The following is a 19,161-nucleotide window of genomic DNA, read 5'->3' as shown; positions in this document are numbered from 1 at the left end:
CTATGTTACACTTGCGATACATAGCCGGTCCCAAACCCGGATAAAGGAGGAGGGTTGTGTTAGGTCTTCGGCAACCAACATAAAAATATAGCCGAACCCCCATGACATGAATCAAAGACATTATTGCGCTAAAGCTAGGTCGTTGCCCGGAAGCAACGCGCCGTATGGCTCGAGTACGGTGTCGAAGCAAGAGCCGCTGCATCGGTGCCCGGATGTAGTGTTAAATGAGCAAGGGTTCTCGCGTTTTCGTGAACGGACGAGGGTAAATAAGCTAGTTCACAAAGGAAAAGGTAAAGGTCGAAGCGACAGAAGGTTGAGATTTGGGACATGGAACATAGGCACTCTAACAGGAAAGTCCATGGAGGTGGTGGACACCATGACAAGGAGGAAGATTAACATTATGTGCCTACAAGAAACGAAATGGGTTGGTGCAAAGGCTAGGGAGTTGGATACTTCTGGTTTCAAACTTTGGTATACAGGAAAGGTGAAGAATAGGAATGGGGTTGGAATAATTGTGGATAAGCAGTGGAAGAAAGACGTAGTGGATGTCAAGAGGGTGAGAGATCGGATCATCTCTATCAAACTTGTAGTGAAGGGAGGTGCTTTCCATGTGATTAGCGCCTATGCACCGCAAGTGGGTTCGGACGAACAACACAAGATAAGGTTTTGGGAGGATCTAGAGAGTTTGGTTCAAGGCATACCTTTGGGAGATAAGATTTTCTTAGGAGGAGATTTAAATGGCCATGTTGGGAGAGAAGTGACTGGATATGGGAGTATTCACGGAGGCCATGGTTTCAGGGTGATCAATGCCGAGGGTAAAACTATTTTGGACTTTTCCTCAACTTTTGATCTTCTCATCGCAAATACATGTTTTAAAAAGAGAGACGAACATCTTATAACCTATAAGAGTGGCATGACAAGCTCTCAAATCGACTTCTTCTTGTTGAGGAGAGTCGACCGGAAATTTTGCATTAACTGTAAAATTATCCCGGGAGAGAGTTTGACAACACAACATAGGGTGCTCGTCATGGATTTTCGCGTTGAGCAAAAGTTGAGGAAAAGACATCATACGAAGAACCCAAGGACGAGGTGGTGGCGGATGAAAGGGGAGGAACAAAGAAGCTTCCTAAGACGGGTAGGAGAAGAGGCAAAGTGGGATGGGAATGGAAGCGCGGAAGAGATGTGGAGGGAGATGGCAAAAGTTATTAGAAGAACAGCAAAAGAAAGTTTTGGTGAATCTAAAGGAATAGGACCAAGAGACAAGGAGTCCTGGTGGTGGAATGCGAGTATACAAGAAAAGATAAAGATAAAAAGGGAATGCTTTAAAGAGTGGTCTTTATGCCGCAATGCAGATAACTGGGAAAAATATAAGGCGGCTAAGAAAGAGACAAAAGTGGCTGTAAGTGAAGCAAGAACAAGAGCATATGAGGGTCTCTACCAGTCTTTGGGCACGAAAGAAGGAGAAAAAGGTATATATAGAATCGCAAAGAGTCGGGAAAGAAGAACGAGAGATTTGGATCAGGTTAAGTGCATAAAGGATAAGGATGGAGAGGTGTTGGCTCAAGAGGAGAAGATTAATGAAAGGTGGAAGAGCTACTTCTACGAGTTATTTAATGAGGGACAGAAGACTCTTCCGAGCCTTGGTCGATTATGCACAAGGGAAGAAGATCAAAACTTTAACTACTATCGAAGGATTCGAGACTTCGAGGTAAAAGAGGCTCTAAAGCAGATGAAAAATGGCAGGGCAGTAGGACCTGATAATATCCCGATTGAGGTTTGGAAGGGTCTTGGAGGAAAAGGCATCAACTGGTTAACCAAGCTTTTTAATGAGATTTTAAGGTCAAAGAAGATGCCTGATGAGTGGAGAAAGAGCACCTTGGTACCTATCTACAAGAATAAGGGGGATATACAAAGTTGCGGAAACTATAGAGGGATTAAGCTTATGAGTCATACTATGAAGTTATGGGAAAGGGTGATAGAACGGAGGTTGAGAAAAGAGACACAAGTAACAGAGAACCAATTTGGATTTATGCCAGGCAGATCTACCACTGAAGCGATATACCTATTAAGAAGGATGATGGAGAGGTATCGTAGTAATAAAAGGGATCTACACATGGTGTTTATTGATTTGGAAAAAGCGTATGATAGGGTACCAAGGGAGGTCTTATGGAAGGTTTTAGAAAAGAGGAGAGTAAGGATCGCATATATTCGGGCAATTAAAGACATGTATGATGGGGTCACAACTAGTGTGAAGACTCAAGGTGGTGTGACAGAGGAATTCCCTATTGGTATAGGATTACACCAGGGATCATCCTTAAGTCCATACCTTTTCACATTAGTCTTGGAAGTACTCACAGAGCACATCCAAGAGCCTGTGCCATGGTGCATGCTTTTTGCCGATGATATCGTCCTTATGGGAGAGTCAAGGGAAGACCTAAATAAGAAGTTGGAGTTATGGAGAGAAGCTCTAGAAGTGTATGGTCTGCGCATAAGCCGTAGCAAGACGGAATATATGGAATGTAAGTTCAGTCTGAGAAGGGAAAACTCCAATATAGAGGTGAAGATTGGAGAAAACATCCTGCGAAAAGTTAAAAGTTTTAAGTATCTTGGGTGCATCATACAGGATAATGGAGAGATTGAACATGATGTAAATCATAGGATCCAAGCAGGTTGGTCAAAATGGCGAAGTGCATCTGGTTTTATATGCGACAAAAAAGTGCCTTTAAAACTTAAAGGTAAATTCTATCGCACCGCTATAAGACCGGCTATGCTGTATGGTACGGAGTGTTGGGCGGTTAAAGGGGAGCACGAACATAAGTTGAGTGTGGCAGAGATGAAGATGTTGAGATGGATGAGTGGTCATACGCGATTGGATAAAATAAGGAATGAAGATATAAGGGAGAGAGTTGGAGTAGCACCCATTGTGGAAAAGATGGTTGAATCGCGTCTCAGGTGGTTTGGACATGTGGGAAGAAGACCGATAGAACATCCAGTCAGGAGGGTGGATGAGATGGAAGATGGACAAAGGGCGAAAGGCAGAGGAAGACCTAAGAAGACCATCCATGAGGTGGTCAAACGAGATCTACATGTAAACGGTCTCTCTGTAGACATGATACATGACAGAGCACAATGGCGTCGTTTGATTCATGTAGCCGACCCCACTTAGTGGGACAAGGCTTTGTTGTTGTTGTTGTATCCCATTTTCTTCTGTAGCAAATAGCTGCTTATGAGTGTTTTCTACTGAACCGGGGGAAGGCTTTGGATCTATCTATTGTTTTTATGGTGATGCTACATGACTAAGTACCAAAGTTCAACCAAGTTGATCTAATAGCTTATTGGCACAATAAAGAGGAGACACATAAGGAAAAAAAAAAAAAGACTTGGTTACAAAAATAACTTGTTCACCTAGTATTTCTCTTGTTTTTATACTCTATATGATGATGTTTGATGATAATTCATTTTATCTATAAACTTTATGGAAAAGTCTAAAAAAGTCTAAGGGACCAGCAATTTTATTGAATTTTGGCCAGCATGTAACCAATAGAAAAAGGTGAGTCATTAGATAAAATCTCACACCATTAAATCATCATTGATGGCTATTTAATGGCTACCAATCACAAAAGTTGCTGGTCCCTAGCATTGCTCAAAATTTATTTTTAGGTCAACACTCCAACTTTTTGTGCTGAAGTTCTGGAGTTTCTTGCAATCGAACTGAAGGGATCCTAAGACTTCTCTAAGTTGTATGCTGGTATTGCAATACTTGGTTATGTAGCTTCAGTACTGGAACCAATCAATATGAGGGCCTTTTCTCAACTTGTTTCTTTTCTTGTGCATCGGTACCCTAAGGTGATTTTCGCTTAAAAGCATATCAGCAGTTACAAACAATGCACAATCTTGTTTTTTGTTTTCTCATTCTTTCCTTCTCGCTTTTGTTGTAAACCAGATTCGAAAAGCAGCAGCTGAACAGGCGTACCTTGTCCTGCTACAAAATGGGAATCTTGTAGCTCAAGACAAGATTGAGAGAGCACTAGAAATCATATGCAACACTTGCTGGGATGGCGACATGGATCTAGCAAAACAGGAAAGAGTAGCATTATGCGAGACCGTAGGTTTGGAGGTGGGGCCAATTGGTAAGAACACTGATGGAGCATCAAGAAAAACCAGCACTAAGAAACCCACAAACTTGGATGAGAATGCATCATATTCCTCATTGGTTGAGTCATCTGGCTTCTGATTTACTTATTTATTTTTGGTCCCATCCCAGATTTTCTTTTGTACAATGTAACTTGCTTGTGTTGATATGAAATTTTCTTGTCAATTGTTCATTTTTTCCTGTTATATTAAAACGTACTACTCAATGCGTTGTGCATTGTGTGTCTTACTGTAAAACTCTGATTTCGTTTTGCCATCGGAGATGTCAACTTCCAAAGCATTTATAAGTAGTTAAAGACTAATTTGTTGCAGATCGAAATTCTATTTAAAAGATTACTAATGAGTTATTATATGTACAAGATGAGATTTAAACTATCTAACACTTGCTTAAGCGAACCAGTGAAATAACCACCGCATAAATTTAAGTTAGTTGCATTTATAAGTAGTTACCTATGATGCACAGACACTGACACGGACACAGAACACGACATTACACCGGACACGCCTACACGCGAATTTTAAAATCTTATAAGATACGAAAAAACACACATATATATAAAATATAAAGTATCTTTTAGATAAATCGCAATGATATTTTGATATTTTATTAATATTAAAATATAAATTAATTTTTTTAATTATATCAAGTATTTAAAATATTTTGTTTTAATAAATAATAATATATATCATATCTAAAATTTTTTTATCTTTTATTAAGACACGGTTGGACACAGCAAACTCGCGTGTCAGACGAGTGTCGATGAATGTCGTATCTGAAATGTGTTCGACACGCGAATATGACAACTCAGCAAAGTGCCCGTGCTTCACAGGTACCATGCCAAATTGTTATTAGTACTCATGGCCCAAGGTTTATTGAAACTTCCTTACTCGTCATTTTCTATATAATTAGGAAAGTACTAAGGTTTTGTGTGGGTCTCTAAACGTAATAATTTAGAAATTACAGCCACACATGTTTGAATGTTTTTGTGTGGGACCTTGTTATGTCCGGTTAAAGTTTTTCTTTTAGGTTGAAGTTTAAGGTTTGCATATACATGTGCCTAATATTTTGCATATATTTAAAGGTAAAATTAGCATTATTTACACCTCTTAAGCAACGTAGAACCTCCGAAACTTGTAAGAAATTTCTCCTTCTCGGATTTATTCATACGAAAGTAGCAATCTTTGTTGTCAAACAAAATCTTCTGCTAGCTGCTACACAATCAAGGCCATGTATATAATATATTCAGGAAAAAGAAAAAGAAAGCCACGTGATTTTTTCAAGAATAATAAATGCCTTTAATGCATTCGAGTGATAATGTTTTGGATACAGCTACCTAAATTTAACAAATTTAAGGGTCTAAAGGAGTCTCTTTATATGAAAAATGGTAAAATTATTCTAAATTATACTCTAAACATCTTTATTTTTTATACTATATTATAAATTATCTCCATTAAGAAATTTTAATTTATTGAGTAAACAGACATAAATAGTAAGCATTATTTATATCCACGTAAATTTGAATCCACTGAAATTATAATCCAAGATTCCAGGGCGTCTCATTTTACTAATAAAAAACGACGCAGTTTCTTTCACCAAACGAAAATAGAACTCGTTTCAATTAATCAGAGTTAGAAAAGGTCACGCTTTTGAGGGTTTAAGCATTTTAGATAACATATATTTAAGATATTTGTTAAAGTATTTATATATATAAATATATTATGTTTTTAAAATATTTATTATATATTATATAAATAATAAATAAATTTAAAACTTTTTAATATAACTAAATTTACGAGTGTCCTAAAAATATTTATTATCAAAACCCTTATCTCGATAATACTAATTAACATTAGTAATTAATTCAAAAAAAGCATGCATATATATAAAATCATTTTCAAAACGTGTACCAAATAATTCGTAATCAATCAAAACAATAGTACTACTATTTAGTATAATAATATAATTTGGTAATTATCTTTGGGATATCTTCTAAATCTCAAAACGCAACAAGGCTCTAATACCTCCATGTAGAAGATTGAGAATTAGTTGGTCTAACTAAACATGAGTTATGGTGATCTCAAGCTGTAACTTGTTGCTTTTTCAGCCTAAGGGCCCGTTCATAAAATAATTATAAAAAAAATAGATTAGATTATCAAGTGAGAATCTTTTACATAAGATACGATACAACTAGATAGTATGCCAATAGATGACCGAGGGTACCAATTATTTTGGAGGGAAAAAAATGGGAGTGGGGGTGGGTAGAATCTTTTTTATAAACCTCTTTAATTAGAAATGTTTTAAGATAATTTTAAAAACTAATTTGAAGAATGAGAATCGCCAAATAAATAGGTACTTATAAAATTTCTCAATGACTAATTGGAAACTCATTTATGTCTCGGATAATTTTTTTTTTTTTTTGTGATTTTCTTCTTTTATTTTTTCTTCTTATATATAGATAATATAGATAGGAGTGGAGTATTCTCTCTTTTTTTAACTTTATTTATTTACCTGATAATTAGAGTTTAAACCTTTTGTGATAATTAAAAAAAAAAAATACTACCTTGACTATATTCTTAAGTAGTGTAAATATTATTATTCATCATAATCAATACTATATATTTAGATATTTTAATTTAATACTGGATAATGATATTACCACTCCAATCGCTAATAATATTACTCCACACATGATTTTTTTATATTATATATTTACATAAATGTATAAAAAACATTATCAAAATAGAAATGATTATTTATTTGAGTTGTCTCCGTATCACCATAAAATTATACTAATAAAATTATCGGATTATGCTTTTTATATTACATCTTTTAAATGCAATTCTTCTCTATATCTTAATGTTAATTAGGGTGTTGATGGATCGATTCATCCGTATATTCGCAGTATTTATTTAAATTCGATTCGAAATTACGAATATGAATTCGATCTGCAAAGCTATTAGATTAGATCCGCAAACTAATAGAATTGGATTGTGAATTTTACATAGGTATCTATATATCTGATCTCTATATCCGTGTATACGCAAAAATAAATAATTAAATATTTTTTGTATTTTATTTCAACTAATAATTATTATATATGTTATATTATTTTATTTTTATTATTTAAAAAAATATGTTTAATATTATTTTAAAAGTAAACGTATTTAAAAGAACACAAAAAGAGATTTTATTGATTTTTTAAATAAAAATAAACTTTTAAAAAGTAGTTTTATATTTTACGGATATATCTAATCAATCCGATCCGTAAATGTGCGGATCGGATCGAATCCAAGCTAAAAAAAATTGTAGATATTAAATCCGATCTGATCCAATAATTTTAGTACAAATCAAATAGAGATTTTGGCCATATCCAATCCGCGTTGACCCCTAACGTTAACACAAAAATATTTTAGCATCGAACCGTTATTTTCTACAATATATATTTTGGGTACAACAATGCTAAGGAACCAAGAGGGTATTAGCAAAAAATCAGCCAAATACCTCTGGGTGAATCCAAAATCTCTACGAGTTAATACATATGAATGTTTCTTCTACTAAGTATCAGAATGTTTCTTTTTTATATTAAATGAATGTTCTTTTATATATTTTTCGAATTTTTTTGTATTACAAATATAAATCGTGTCTCTTTCTTTAAGAATTTCATATTTTTTTTGGGTAAACCTATTTCAATTTAAATACTAATGCTTCGTAACACGAGGGTTTTGAATCATTTATAAAAGGCGTGATAATAACCTTACCTATAAACTCATGCCAAGTGGGACTTAGCAAAGCCTTCAAAGCAATAATCAAGAGCCAAGCTAAGCCTATATAATATAACACATGAATAATGTATGTGGTGTATGTACCTCATTACCAACTCAACTCAACTTTGGTAGCATTTTAATTTATACGTGTCTATACTTAGCGTAAAATTCCAAATCTTTGCGTCTTGTGATACACGCACACCACCACCAACATCTTCCCGTCCGAAATGGGGTATCACTCCTTTCTCCTTTGGACTCACTCACTTACATTATTTGTCTCATTATTAATTCCCCTCATCATATCATCCATTAATTCCTACCTATCTACTTAGCTTCTTTCACATTAACATGTTTATATAAAAGATCTCATCTTGTTTACTTTGCATTGATGCATGAACCATTACATTATAGTCATTTATATATGTTTATATTTGGTTATACATTTTGAGAGCATACAACAAATACTATCTTTCCTTCTTTAATATATTTTTTTTTCTTCCATTATTATAGCACTATGTTGGAGGGACATGAAATCTTGGGGTTTGGATTCTTTGTGATTGGTTTATGGCATCTCTTCAACAACATCAAGATCCATTCTTCTTCTTCTTCTTCTTCTTCCAACTCCTTCAAATCAACCATATGGTTTCCAACAAAAAGATTCAGATACTTAGAACTCAACTTCATCATTGCAAGCTGCACAATGTTCATAGCCATGGAGCTATTCATCGCCCCAGATCTCCACCAACCATTTGACAGCGATGGATCCATCCCCGCCAACCACCTCCACAACTTCGAACACTCCCTCATGGCTTCTTCTTTCTTGGTCTATGCAGCATTCACCATGTTCTTTGACATGAAAGCCATCATCACAAAAGCACAGCATGAACTAACTCATTTTCTTGCATCCATGGCTTTTGCACAACAATTTCTTCTCATTCACTTTCACACCCGAGATCACGCAGGAGTCGAAGGCCAATACCATTACCTTCTACAAATCCTCATTGTTGTTTCTTTAACCACCACAATCATGGGAATAGGGTTTCCAAATAGCTTCATGGTGAGTTTTGTGCGATCATTGAGCATAACCTTCCAAGGTTTGTGGCTCATGATAATGGGGTTCTTCCTGTGGACACCAGGGTACCAAGCTAAAGGGTGCTCCCTGCACCCTGAGATGAATACTTACATGGTTCGCTGCAGTGATGATAAGGCACTTCACCGTGCAGTTTCTCTGGTGAACCTTCAGTTCAGTTGGTTGCTTATTTTGGTAACCGTTTTCGCTATTTGTTTCTTTTTGGTTCTGAGTAAAAGGTATGATAACAAAGTTGAATATGTTTCACTAACCAAGGAGGAACAACTTGACCTTGAATCACAATCCGAAAAGAAATGCATCATGATGCAAGTGCAAATCTGAAGCATGCACTTTAATATATATATATGATACGATGTATGAATGATGATGAGATATTATATATTATTATATTCTACGACTTTGGTGTATGTATAATGTATGCTGCTTCAGTTCTAACTGTATAAGAAGTAGAAGATTTTAAACTTTAAAGTATTCGTCGGTTGTTGGTGTCTCTTGATTTGAATATACTAATAACCTTATAATAAATTATAAAAGAAAATAATAAATTACCATTTCTACCCACAAAAGTTGAAAACGCTGACACATCTATCCATAGAAGAAGAAAATTACCATATGTACCCATAAAACATGAGTTTCGCACAACAAAAATATTCAAACACTAAAAAATTATCTAAATACCCCAAAATACCCTTATCATTACCACTGCTACCATCATCCCCCATCTCTCTCTTCGTATCACATGAACACTCTCCGATCTAACCTCCATTTCTCTGCCACAAACCACCTCTGCCACAAACCACCTCATTGCCACTCCTTCATCACCATAACCTTCACCTTTGGAGGAATCAAAATCAACCCAGAGAGAAATTTGAAATGGATGACGATGGGTGAGAGTCAAAATTGGATCTTGGTTTCAGCTGAATCTAAAGCTGTTTGAGGGAACAAAACATTGAAAAGGGTGTCATGGAGAAAGCTAATAGAAATAGGACGAAAAAGAACACAGATCCAAGGTGATAAGAGAGTGAGGAGAGAGGATCAAATCTGAACAATCAAACACAGAAGCCTCATGTATTTGGATTCACTTTTTCTGGGAGAAAAGAAAAATGGTGAAAGAGACAGAAAGAAAGAGAGAGCTCACCGCGATTTTGGTTCGCAAAGGGGACCGCGGTGGTGGCGGCTGGCGCGGTGGCCCGTCAGGGACACTGGTTCGGTGATGAGGAGAAGGTAGCCCCGGTAGGTGAGGGTAGTCGGCGGTGAAAAGAGGAGAAGGGAACACTGCGGCTCTAGGGTTGCTAGCGGCGGTGAAGCAGGGGCGGGGTGGGTGCGAAGGTCCTCTGGTCGACAAGAGCGAGACAGGGAAGGAGAGAAGGAGGGGTGGTCATTGACACTGACACGGATTTCGGTTCAGATCTTGTCATTGGAGTCATTGATACCTGTCCTGACAGAGAGAGAGAGAGGGTTGGCGCTGTTCCTCCCAACTGGAAGGGCAGCGGCGATGGTGGTTCTACGACGTAGAAAGAGGTGAAGAGGGTTGGCTATAGCGGCTGTAAGGTAGCGTGAAGAGGAGGGTCTCTGACGCTGTAGGCTCTGGTTTGAGGCCGATGGTGATGGTGGTGAGGAGAAGCTGGCGCGGTGCTCCTGGGATGGCGGAGGTCCTCGACGTTGCTAGCGGAGAAGGGTGAACGATGATGAGGAGGGTGAGACGGTGGTTTATGGTTGATGTTGGGATTGGGTGGCTGAGAACATTGAGAGAGAGAGGAGGGAGGAAGGAGATGATAGTGTGGAGAGAAGGGTAGGGATTGGGTGGCTGAGAACATTGAGAGAGAGGAGGGAGGAAGGAGATGATAGGGTGAAGATAAGGGTACTTTAGGGATTTTAGATAATTTTTTAGGGTTTGGATAATTTTGTCTGTAAAAACAATTTTTTATGGATACAAATGGTAATTTCTTTTTTCTATGGGTAGATATGTCAGCGTTTTCAACTTTCGTGTGTACAAATGGTAGTTTACTCAAAAGAAAATTTATAATAATTAATTTTAATATAGCAAAGTTGATAATAAATAATTAAATATAGATTCAGTGAAATACATCTATAGGTTTAATTAATAATTAGTCTTTTCCACGGTTGCAAAAATGCATATAATTATGAGAGTCACCCAAATAAAAACGTTTAAAATATTTTTTTAAAGATATTTTTTATTAATTAAAATTTAACACATATACTTGATTAATTTGTGTTATTTTTTTGTCAAAATTAGGTTAGACAAATTAATTTAACCGAAAAACAGTGAATCAAATATAGAATCGGTTTAATTTTAAATTAATATTATTTTTTATAGAAAATGACTATAATACCCTTATTATAATAAATGACTAAAATATTTTTATTATATATATATATATATATATATATATATATATTAATTTTAAAAATTCTAAATTCTAATCCTATAATGACAGAGAAGTAAAAAACTAAAATTTTAGGATTCTCAAAATTAATATATATAATAAGAGTATTTTAATCATTTTTTATAATAAGAATATTATAGTCATTTTCTATAAAAAAAATATTAATTTAGACTAATTCAAGATTTGATTTACTATTTTTTTGATCAAATTAATTTGTCTAACCTAATTTTGACAAAAATAATATGGTTTAATCAATTATATGTGTTAAATTTTAGTTATTAAAAAATATTTTTAAAAAAATATTTTAAACGTCTTTATCGCCTCTCTATAATCATACTAGTTCTACATACGCCTTTAGAAAGAAGAAATTTTCATTGCGCCGCTTGTCTTCCAAGGCACTGCATAGAATGATCTCATTTTTTTAACCCAATTTTAATGCCATTTCAATTGTTTCATGCATGATGACGAATGAACAATAATACAATAGTGAAAGTCTACACCACGACTAATTCGTTACGATTTTAAACTTTTTGCTTCGATTTAAGAATTTATTATTAGTGAAATGAATTAATAACGAGGTTTAATTCCTCAATACTCATTTAAGGGGATGAGTGAGTTATGAGTGACTCACTCCATGAATCCAAGTGGGTAATTCACATGAGAAGTTGATTCCCGAAGTTTGTTAGGATTTAGGATTGCAAGAAATGGGCTTAAGACAAGTATTGATGGGTTGGATTTTATCCCAAACTAGATGTTGAGATGGTGAGCCTAACTTCAGTCTAGGTGTATTCCTTTGTTTTGAACTTAGAATGTCCAGTCCAAAAAAAAAATTATAATGTCGAACAAAAAACAAAACGAACTTAGATTGTCTATTCTACCCAGAAAAAAAAAAAAGAAAATTGTATTGTTCACAAACAAGAATATAGGATGTGCCAAGGAGCCCTAGCTAAGATAGCATATGACAAGAATGTTAGGTAGCGTTTGTTTTGAGGTATTGAGACAGAGACTGAGACTCAGTATCATGTTTGTTGGTTCAGAGACTGGTACTAAAATTTCTGTCTTTGTCTCTAAAATTTCAGTATTTCAGTACCTCCAAAAAGTAGGGACACAGGGGACTAAAATTTTTAGAGATGGAGACTGAAACTTTAATAACATTTTATACCTAAAATACCTTTATTTTAATTAATTAATTCTAATTTTATCCTTTGTGCAAATTAAATTAGAGTTTAATTCTTATTTCAATTTCTGTCTCCCATTTTGCACCAAACAGAATATTGAGATTTATTTCAATTTCTGTCTTTTAGTCTCTGTCTCTCAATCTCAATCTTTTCGTCTCTCTCTCCACCAAACGCTACCTAATTGATGTGTTGACCAAATTAATAAGCACTTAATTAGCTCAGATTATTTGTTATGATAGCAGAGGAGTTACCTTAGTGTAATTTGTTTTTCTTGTACTATTATATTAGTCCTGTATCTATACCCAAAAAAAAAAAACAAGAAACACAGCCGAAGAAAAACGTATGAGCACAAATATGATGCACGTTATGGACTATCGTAGAAAAAATAATAAAGAGATGATTTTTTTTTTATAAATGATTAAAATTGAATAATTTATTTTATTTTTGTTAATTTTTAAAATAAAATTAAATATTTTTTTTTATTTTATACATATAAAAATAAAAATGGATGAAATTGAGTATTTGAATACTTAAATAAAAATGGATTATTGTGATGAATGTTTAAAGAAAAATAATATATCTGTAACATACATTTTTTTCCAACTAAGAAAAAAACATAGATGTTTATATATTATACGGATAAGAAAAATAAAGAAGTAATTTATTTTTGACAAGTTAATACCTAATGATAACATAATGTGGACTACAATATGGTCCTAAAACCAAAAAATCCATAATATTTGTCCTTAAACCAAAAGCATTGTATCACAGATAGATTATCAACAAGCAAAATAAATAGCCGAAATAACAAAATATATGTTCTTAGTCCTATAACTAATATCTACACTAGCAAAGTCTAAGTTGGTCAATATCAATTCTTTTAAGGTGGTCTAAATCTTAGAGGTCTTAAACCTGGAGCGGACACAAATTTAAAAAGCTTTGATGACAGTCTTTGAACTTGTAGAGACTATTGCTTCTGCTGATATTATATCATCTCTAATCGTTAAATTTGTTGTAATAATTATTGGCTCATTCGATAGGTCTAGTGAGTCATGAGGTCTCAGTTGTTCGATTTAAAAGAATAAAAAATCTCTGAAATGAATCACTCCCAAATAATATAAATTTTGGTTTAGTGTAGTATGTGAAGCACGACATCATTTTTGGTAGATAAACGAGGATAAATTGATCTCTGACTATTGTTCATAGGGACAAATCAATCATTGACTATTGCTCATAGGAAGACAAATAGACCTCCGATCATTGTCCATTCCGCAGCATGTCACTTAACGATGGCCCGTTTAGTTATTGTCCATGTCTATCAAAGACATTAACACGGTGACACACGTCCAGTGTTTATTGTATGAGACACAAAAAAGTGAGAGACACGGTTATACACAAGAATACATGAAATACGTGTATTTTGTGTCTCTTCCAAATGGTGAGACACAAATTTTTAAAGGTGGACACAAATTATATCATTTTTTTGGACAATTTTACCCTTACTAATTTTATAAAATTCCTAACACTATCTTCCTTCCTACTTCATCTCCTCCCACTTCATCTTTCTGGGTGAATCTGAACTCCTCCATCTTCTCAACTCCATCTTTCTCTTTTTCTTTATCATGGTCTATTTCTCTTCTAGAATAGCTACATATTTTTTTCTTCCTCCTCTTCATCTTTGTCTATTACCCTAATCTCTTTTTTTATTCTTCTTCTTCACCTATTCCTCTGCCTCTTCTACTTCTTGTTGTATTTACCTTTGTTTATGCCCAACTCCGCCATTGTTATTGCTCCATATCGCATCTATCATCGTCTTTGTATTTTATTGGAAGTTGATTAGGACCATTTGTTAAATATATTAGGTTATTTTATTTGATTAATTTTTTTTATTAGTTCAAGAGTTGTTAATGATAGTAGAAAAGTGGAGGTGGTTATTTAAACAGTGGCAGAGAGAAAATAGCGATAGCAGTGGTGATATTTTGTGGTAAGAGCAATGTTGATATTTTATAAAGAATTAATTTATTGTGTCTTGTGTTTACTTATTAAACAAATTAAAAAAATACGTATATTCAGTAACAGACCCATAAAAATTTAGTAATGAGGGCAAAAATATAATAAAATTTATGCATAGATATTTTTTTGGATAAAGTATATTTTTTGTCCCTAAAATTTGACAAAAATTTTAAAAATATCCTTAAGTTTTATTTTGTTTCAATTTTGTCCCAAAAGTTTTTTATTTATATCAAATATACCCCAACGGCTAATTTTTTAAAAAATTTAAGATCAATTCAACAACAATTTCATAAGCACAACCCTCAACACAAGCAAATCAAGCATAATTTTTTTGCATTATTGTTAAATTGGTCTTAAATTTTTTGAAAATTTAGCTGTCGATGGTATATTTGATGCAAATCAAAAATTTTTAGGACAAAATTGAAACAAAATAAAACTTAGGGGTATTTTTAAAAATTTTGCCAAACTTCAAGGACAAAAAGTATACTTTATCCTTTTTTTTGCTTCCCACGATACTCAATAAGTTAATTACTAATCCATCATGAATTTAAGTTTCATTTAAGAATTTACAATTGGCCGAAATGAGTTGCGATACATATGAGACAAAATTCGAACTCCTCAATACTTACTTAAGTGGATGACTAAGCTGGTCATTTGACCAATTCAAATCGGTTTAGATATATTCAAAATTTTAAATTAGAACTATCTATACATATTGATAAGAACTAGAAATATACACACAATCACTCATTATAATATTTAAAATAATAAAAATATAATTTCATCCACAGTATAATATTTAAAATAAAAAAAATCTATAATAACTTTTTTTTTTATTTTTAACATGATTAAATATTATTTTTTTATATAAATTCTTAAATAATTATTTTATTTTTTATTATCTCATATTTAATTGTTAAATCTACTTATTATAGTTTTTATGGTATAAATAAATTTTTTAACCAAAATAATTATAATATATTAATATATAGATAATATGTTTTTTTTATCTTAAACAATTTTTAGAAAATCACTAATAATTTAAGTTTTATTTAATTAAAAAACTAAGTTTTAATTTAATTATTAATTAATTAATTAATATAATAAAATTAATTATCACTATTTTTTAGTTTATTTATTTATTTTTTATACTAAATCAAATTTAACAATATAATTATTATTATGTGTTAAATTTAACAAAATATTTTTAAACATAAAATACAAAAGAACTATTTATATTTTATTTTAAAACAAATATATTCTAATAAGTGGTATATATATATATATAAGTATTAATTTTTTTTAAAAAAATGTTGTGGGACAAATGTCCCCTCTTTATAAAATATGGGTCCATCCCTGTGTATATTACTGTCTATGTCTTTAATGTCTGTATATTTATCAATTTATGTCTATATCTCAAACTACATAGGGTGCACAGATCCGGTCCGGCCCAAAGACTCGATTCGGTCCCGAACACTTTAGGGACTAATTTGGTGTGATTTCATCGGGTTTAGGGCCGGGTAAAGGTCTTAAAAATAGACCCGGTCATTATTTCGGGTCGGGTCCGGGCCATAGCTCGGGTCACCCGAAGTCGGCCCGGTGGCCCGGTCATCATACACAATTAATATTTTGTGTTATTAGTGATGAATCATGACTATTCTTATGTGGAATTTAAGTATTGTAAACCTTAATATTTTGTGTTATTAGTCATTATAAGACTATAAGTTAATGTTTTATGTTTAGAATGCATAAGATTTAGACTAATGCATAATATTGTGTTATTTGTATTGATTTAAATATTTGGTATTATTAGACAATATTAGTATTGATTGTGGTTTTGCTTTAGTATTGATTGTGGTTATGCTTTAATTTTAAAGAAATGTTGGTTCTTGTTATATTTTTCTAAGTGAATTTTACCATGTTAAATAATGGTTGGAGTCTTAGAAATTTGGATATTTTTACATGCTAGCTTACAAGAAGGTATCAATGTAATGTAATGTTAACGGCCCGGTTTTCACCCGGTATAATTGTGGCCCGAAAGTGTATTTGTTTCATCCGGTCTAGGATCGGGTTCGGGTCTAACAAATAGACCCGTTGTATATTTCGGGTCGGATTTGGGTCACATCAAACCCGACTTCACCCGACCCATGTGCACCCCTACTACATATAAACTAAACACAGCTTAACAAAGACTCAACATCCACATTAACAAAACATTAAGTGTCACATACGTGTGTCTTTTTCGTTAAGTGTAGCAATAAAAGATGACAAAAGCACTATCATAACTCACAACAGACCCAAACAAAAATTGGAACGAGTCTATTTTTTTGAGAAGGCCTTATTTTAAATTGGATATGGATTGAGTTGAATATTTACTCAAGATAATAACAAAAATAATTTATGAAAATCTATAAATAGTCTTAAATAATTCTATTAAATTTTTTATGTAATAATCCAAATATTTTCACACCACCAAAATTAAAAGCTACTAACATTAGTAGTTCATTCAAATAAAGCATGTATAGATATAAAATCATTTTGAAAACGTGGCCGACAAATAAATTCTTAATCAATCAAACTAATAGTACTACTATTTAGTATAATATAATATAATATAATTTGTTATCTTTGGGATATCTTCTAAATCTCAAAACGTAACAAGGCTCTAATAATACCTCCATGTAGAAGATTGAGAATTAGTTGGTCTAACTAAATCTGAGTTATGGTGATCTCAAGCTATAACTTGTTACTTTTTCAGCCTAGGGTCCGTCCATAAAATATACAATTAGAAAAAAATAGATTAAATTATCAAGTGAGAATCTGTTACACAATAAAGGATACAACAACATAGTATGCCAATTGATGACCGAGGGAACCAATTATTTGAGAAAAAAAAAATTGGGAGTGGAGGTTGGGATAGAGATCAATTATTTGACTTTAAAATTTGGATTTTGTTAAAAGAATGATTTAAGGTTATTTATTATAAAAAAAATTGGGAGTGAAGGTTGGGATAGAGACCAATTATTTGACCATAAGTATTGAAATGTTACAATTTTTATAAGGAAAAAAAAAAGTTCTCTTTTTATAAACCTCTTTAGAAATGCATGCTTTTAGATAACTTAATTTTAAAAACTAATTTGAAGAATGAGAATCTCCAAATAGTTCCTTATAAAAATTCTCAATGACTAATCAATGGTATTGTTTGAAACTCATTTAGAGCTCGGATAATATTTTTTTGTTTTTTTGTTTTGTTTTTTTTTCTTAATTTATATTGATAGAATAGAGTATTCTTTCTCATTTAATTTTCTTTTTTCTTTTTTTGTGTGTCTTTTACACATTACCGCAACAAACTGTTAGATAAGCGATAATTTTAAGTACTTCATCTCCCAAAACTGTAAATCAATCGTGTTTTTTTTTTAACTGCTTTAATTATTTACCTGATAATTATAGTCTAAACCTTTTGTGATAATTAAAAAAAATGAGTAAATAGCCAAATTGATCTCCGAAAGATAGGCCGATTTTTAAATTGGTCCCCAAAAAAATAAATTAATCAAGAATGTCCTCGAAAAATTTAAAATTGGTAACGTTAGTTCTTCCATCTAGCTTCTGTTAATTCTGTCATTGACGCCGTTAACTGTTGCTTATGTGTCCTTTAGTGTGGCATATCAGCATGCCAGCTTGGTGCAGAGTGGCTAGTGACAAGATATGTTTCACTATTTATGTCAAACTAGTCCTAGGTATGTAAACCCTAATCCCATCTTCGTGTGAAATGCCATTGTTGCTGCAGCTTTAGATTGATTCTGCAGAGGCCGAAATTGTTGAGCAACTGAATGATGGGTAGCGTAGGTGGGGTCGACAACTGTCGCAATCACACGGAAGCCATGCTTCGAGCTCGTCGCTGCGGTGGCGGAGGAAGAACACCGACCAAGTGTACTTTTGTGGGCTAAAGACAGTGATCAAGAAGTTTGGGACAAAAGAAAATCCAGATAGATTGTTCCATGCTTGTCCAAGATACCGAGTGAGTTATGAATATAGTCTTCTTGAAGCTTCTAATTATTTGCGTGGGATTTTGACATTTTGTGTAACCTAATGTTTTGCAGTAGGGCAGCCACTGCAATTACTTTAGGTGCGCTGAGGATGATGAGTATGAAGGATTAGACGGTGCAAAAGAAGATGTTAAAACTGATGCAGAAATGGAGAGTGATGTTGTTGTCTTAAACCATAACCTATCATGGAGAATGATGAGTTTAGAAGCTGATGTTAGAGCAATTAGGATGCAACTGTATTTTTGATTAATAGTTGTGATTGTGGTTTTTATGATTATGTGTATGTTCTTTAGTGGCAAGTGAAGCAGTTATTGTGAAAATGTGGATGTTGTGAACCTTCATAGTTTGCTGTTATTTAATATGAACAAACTTATGAATAATCCTGTTGATATGCCATGTTCATGTTTTTTTACTATTAAAAAGGTTCTCTACATGCACCATATTTTGTTGATCATAACATAATTTAAGCAAATCAGAAGAAACAGAATTAAAATTAAGTGAACTAGGAA

At 33.2% G+C, this 19,161-nt stretch overlaps 1 protein-coding gene and 1 long non-coding RNA gene across 2 annotated transcripts; both read left to right on the top strand.

The window, feature by feature from the left end:
* Positions 1–3,321: 3,321 nt before the first annotated feature.
* On the top strand, positions 3,322–4,381 carry LOC112775731 (uncharacterized). The gene is made up of 2 exons (XR_011877765.1): positions 3,322–3,846; positions 3,944–4,381. It is a non-coding gene; the product is annotated as an uncharacterized lncRNA (long non-coding RNA).
* Positions 4,382–8,008: 3,627 nt separating this feature from the next.
* Positions 8,009–9,478, top strand: LOC112779893 (uncharacterized). Its single transcript, XM_025824250.3, has 2 exons — positions 8,009–8,149; positions 8,428–9,478. Exons 1-2 carry the CDS (start codon positions 8,145–8,147, stop codon positions 9,326–9,328), a joined length of 906 nt encoding a protein of 301 aa, XP_025680035.1. The 5' UTR covers positions 8,009–8,144; the 3' UTR covers positions 9,329–9,478.
* Positions 9,479–19,161: the final 9,683 nt, after the last annotated feature.

This window comes from Arachis hypogaea, chromosome 19 (genome assembly GCF_003086295.3).
Source record: "Arachis hypogaea cultivar Tifrunner chromosome 19, arahy.Tifrunner.gnm2.J5K5, whole genome shotgun sequence".
NCBI lineage: Eukaryota > Viridiplantae > Streptophyta > Magnoliopsida > Fabales > Fabaceae > Arachis > Arachis hypogaea.
The sequence above is the reverse complement of the archived record's forward strand: the minus strand, read 5'-3'. Positions and strand labels throughout refer to the sequence as shown.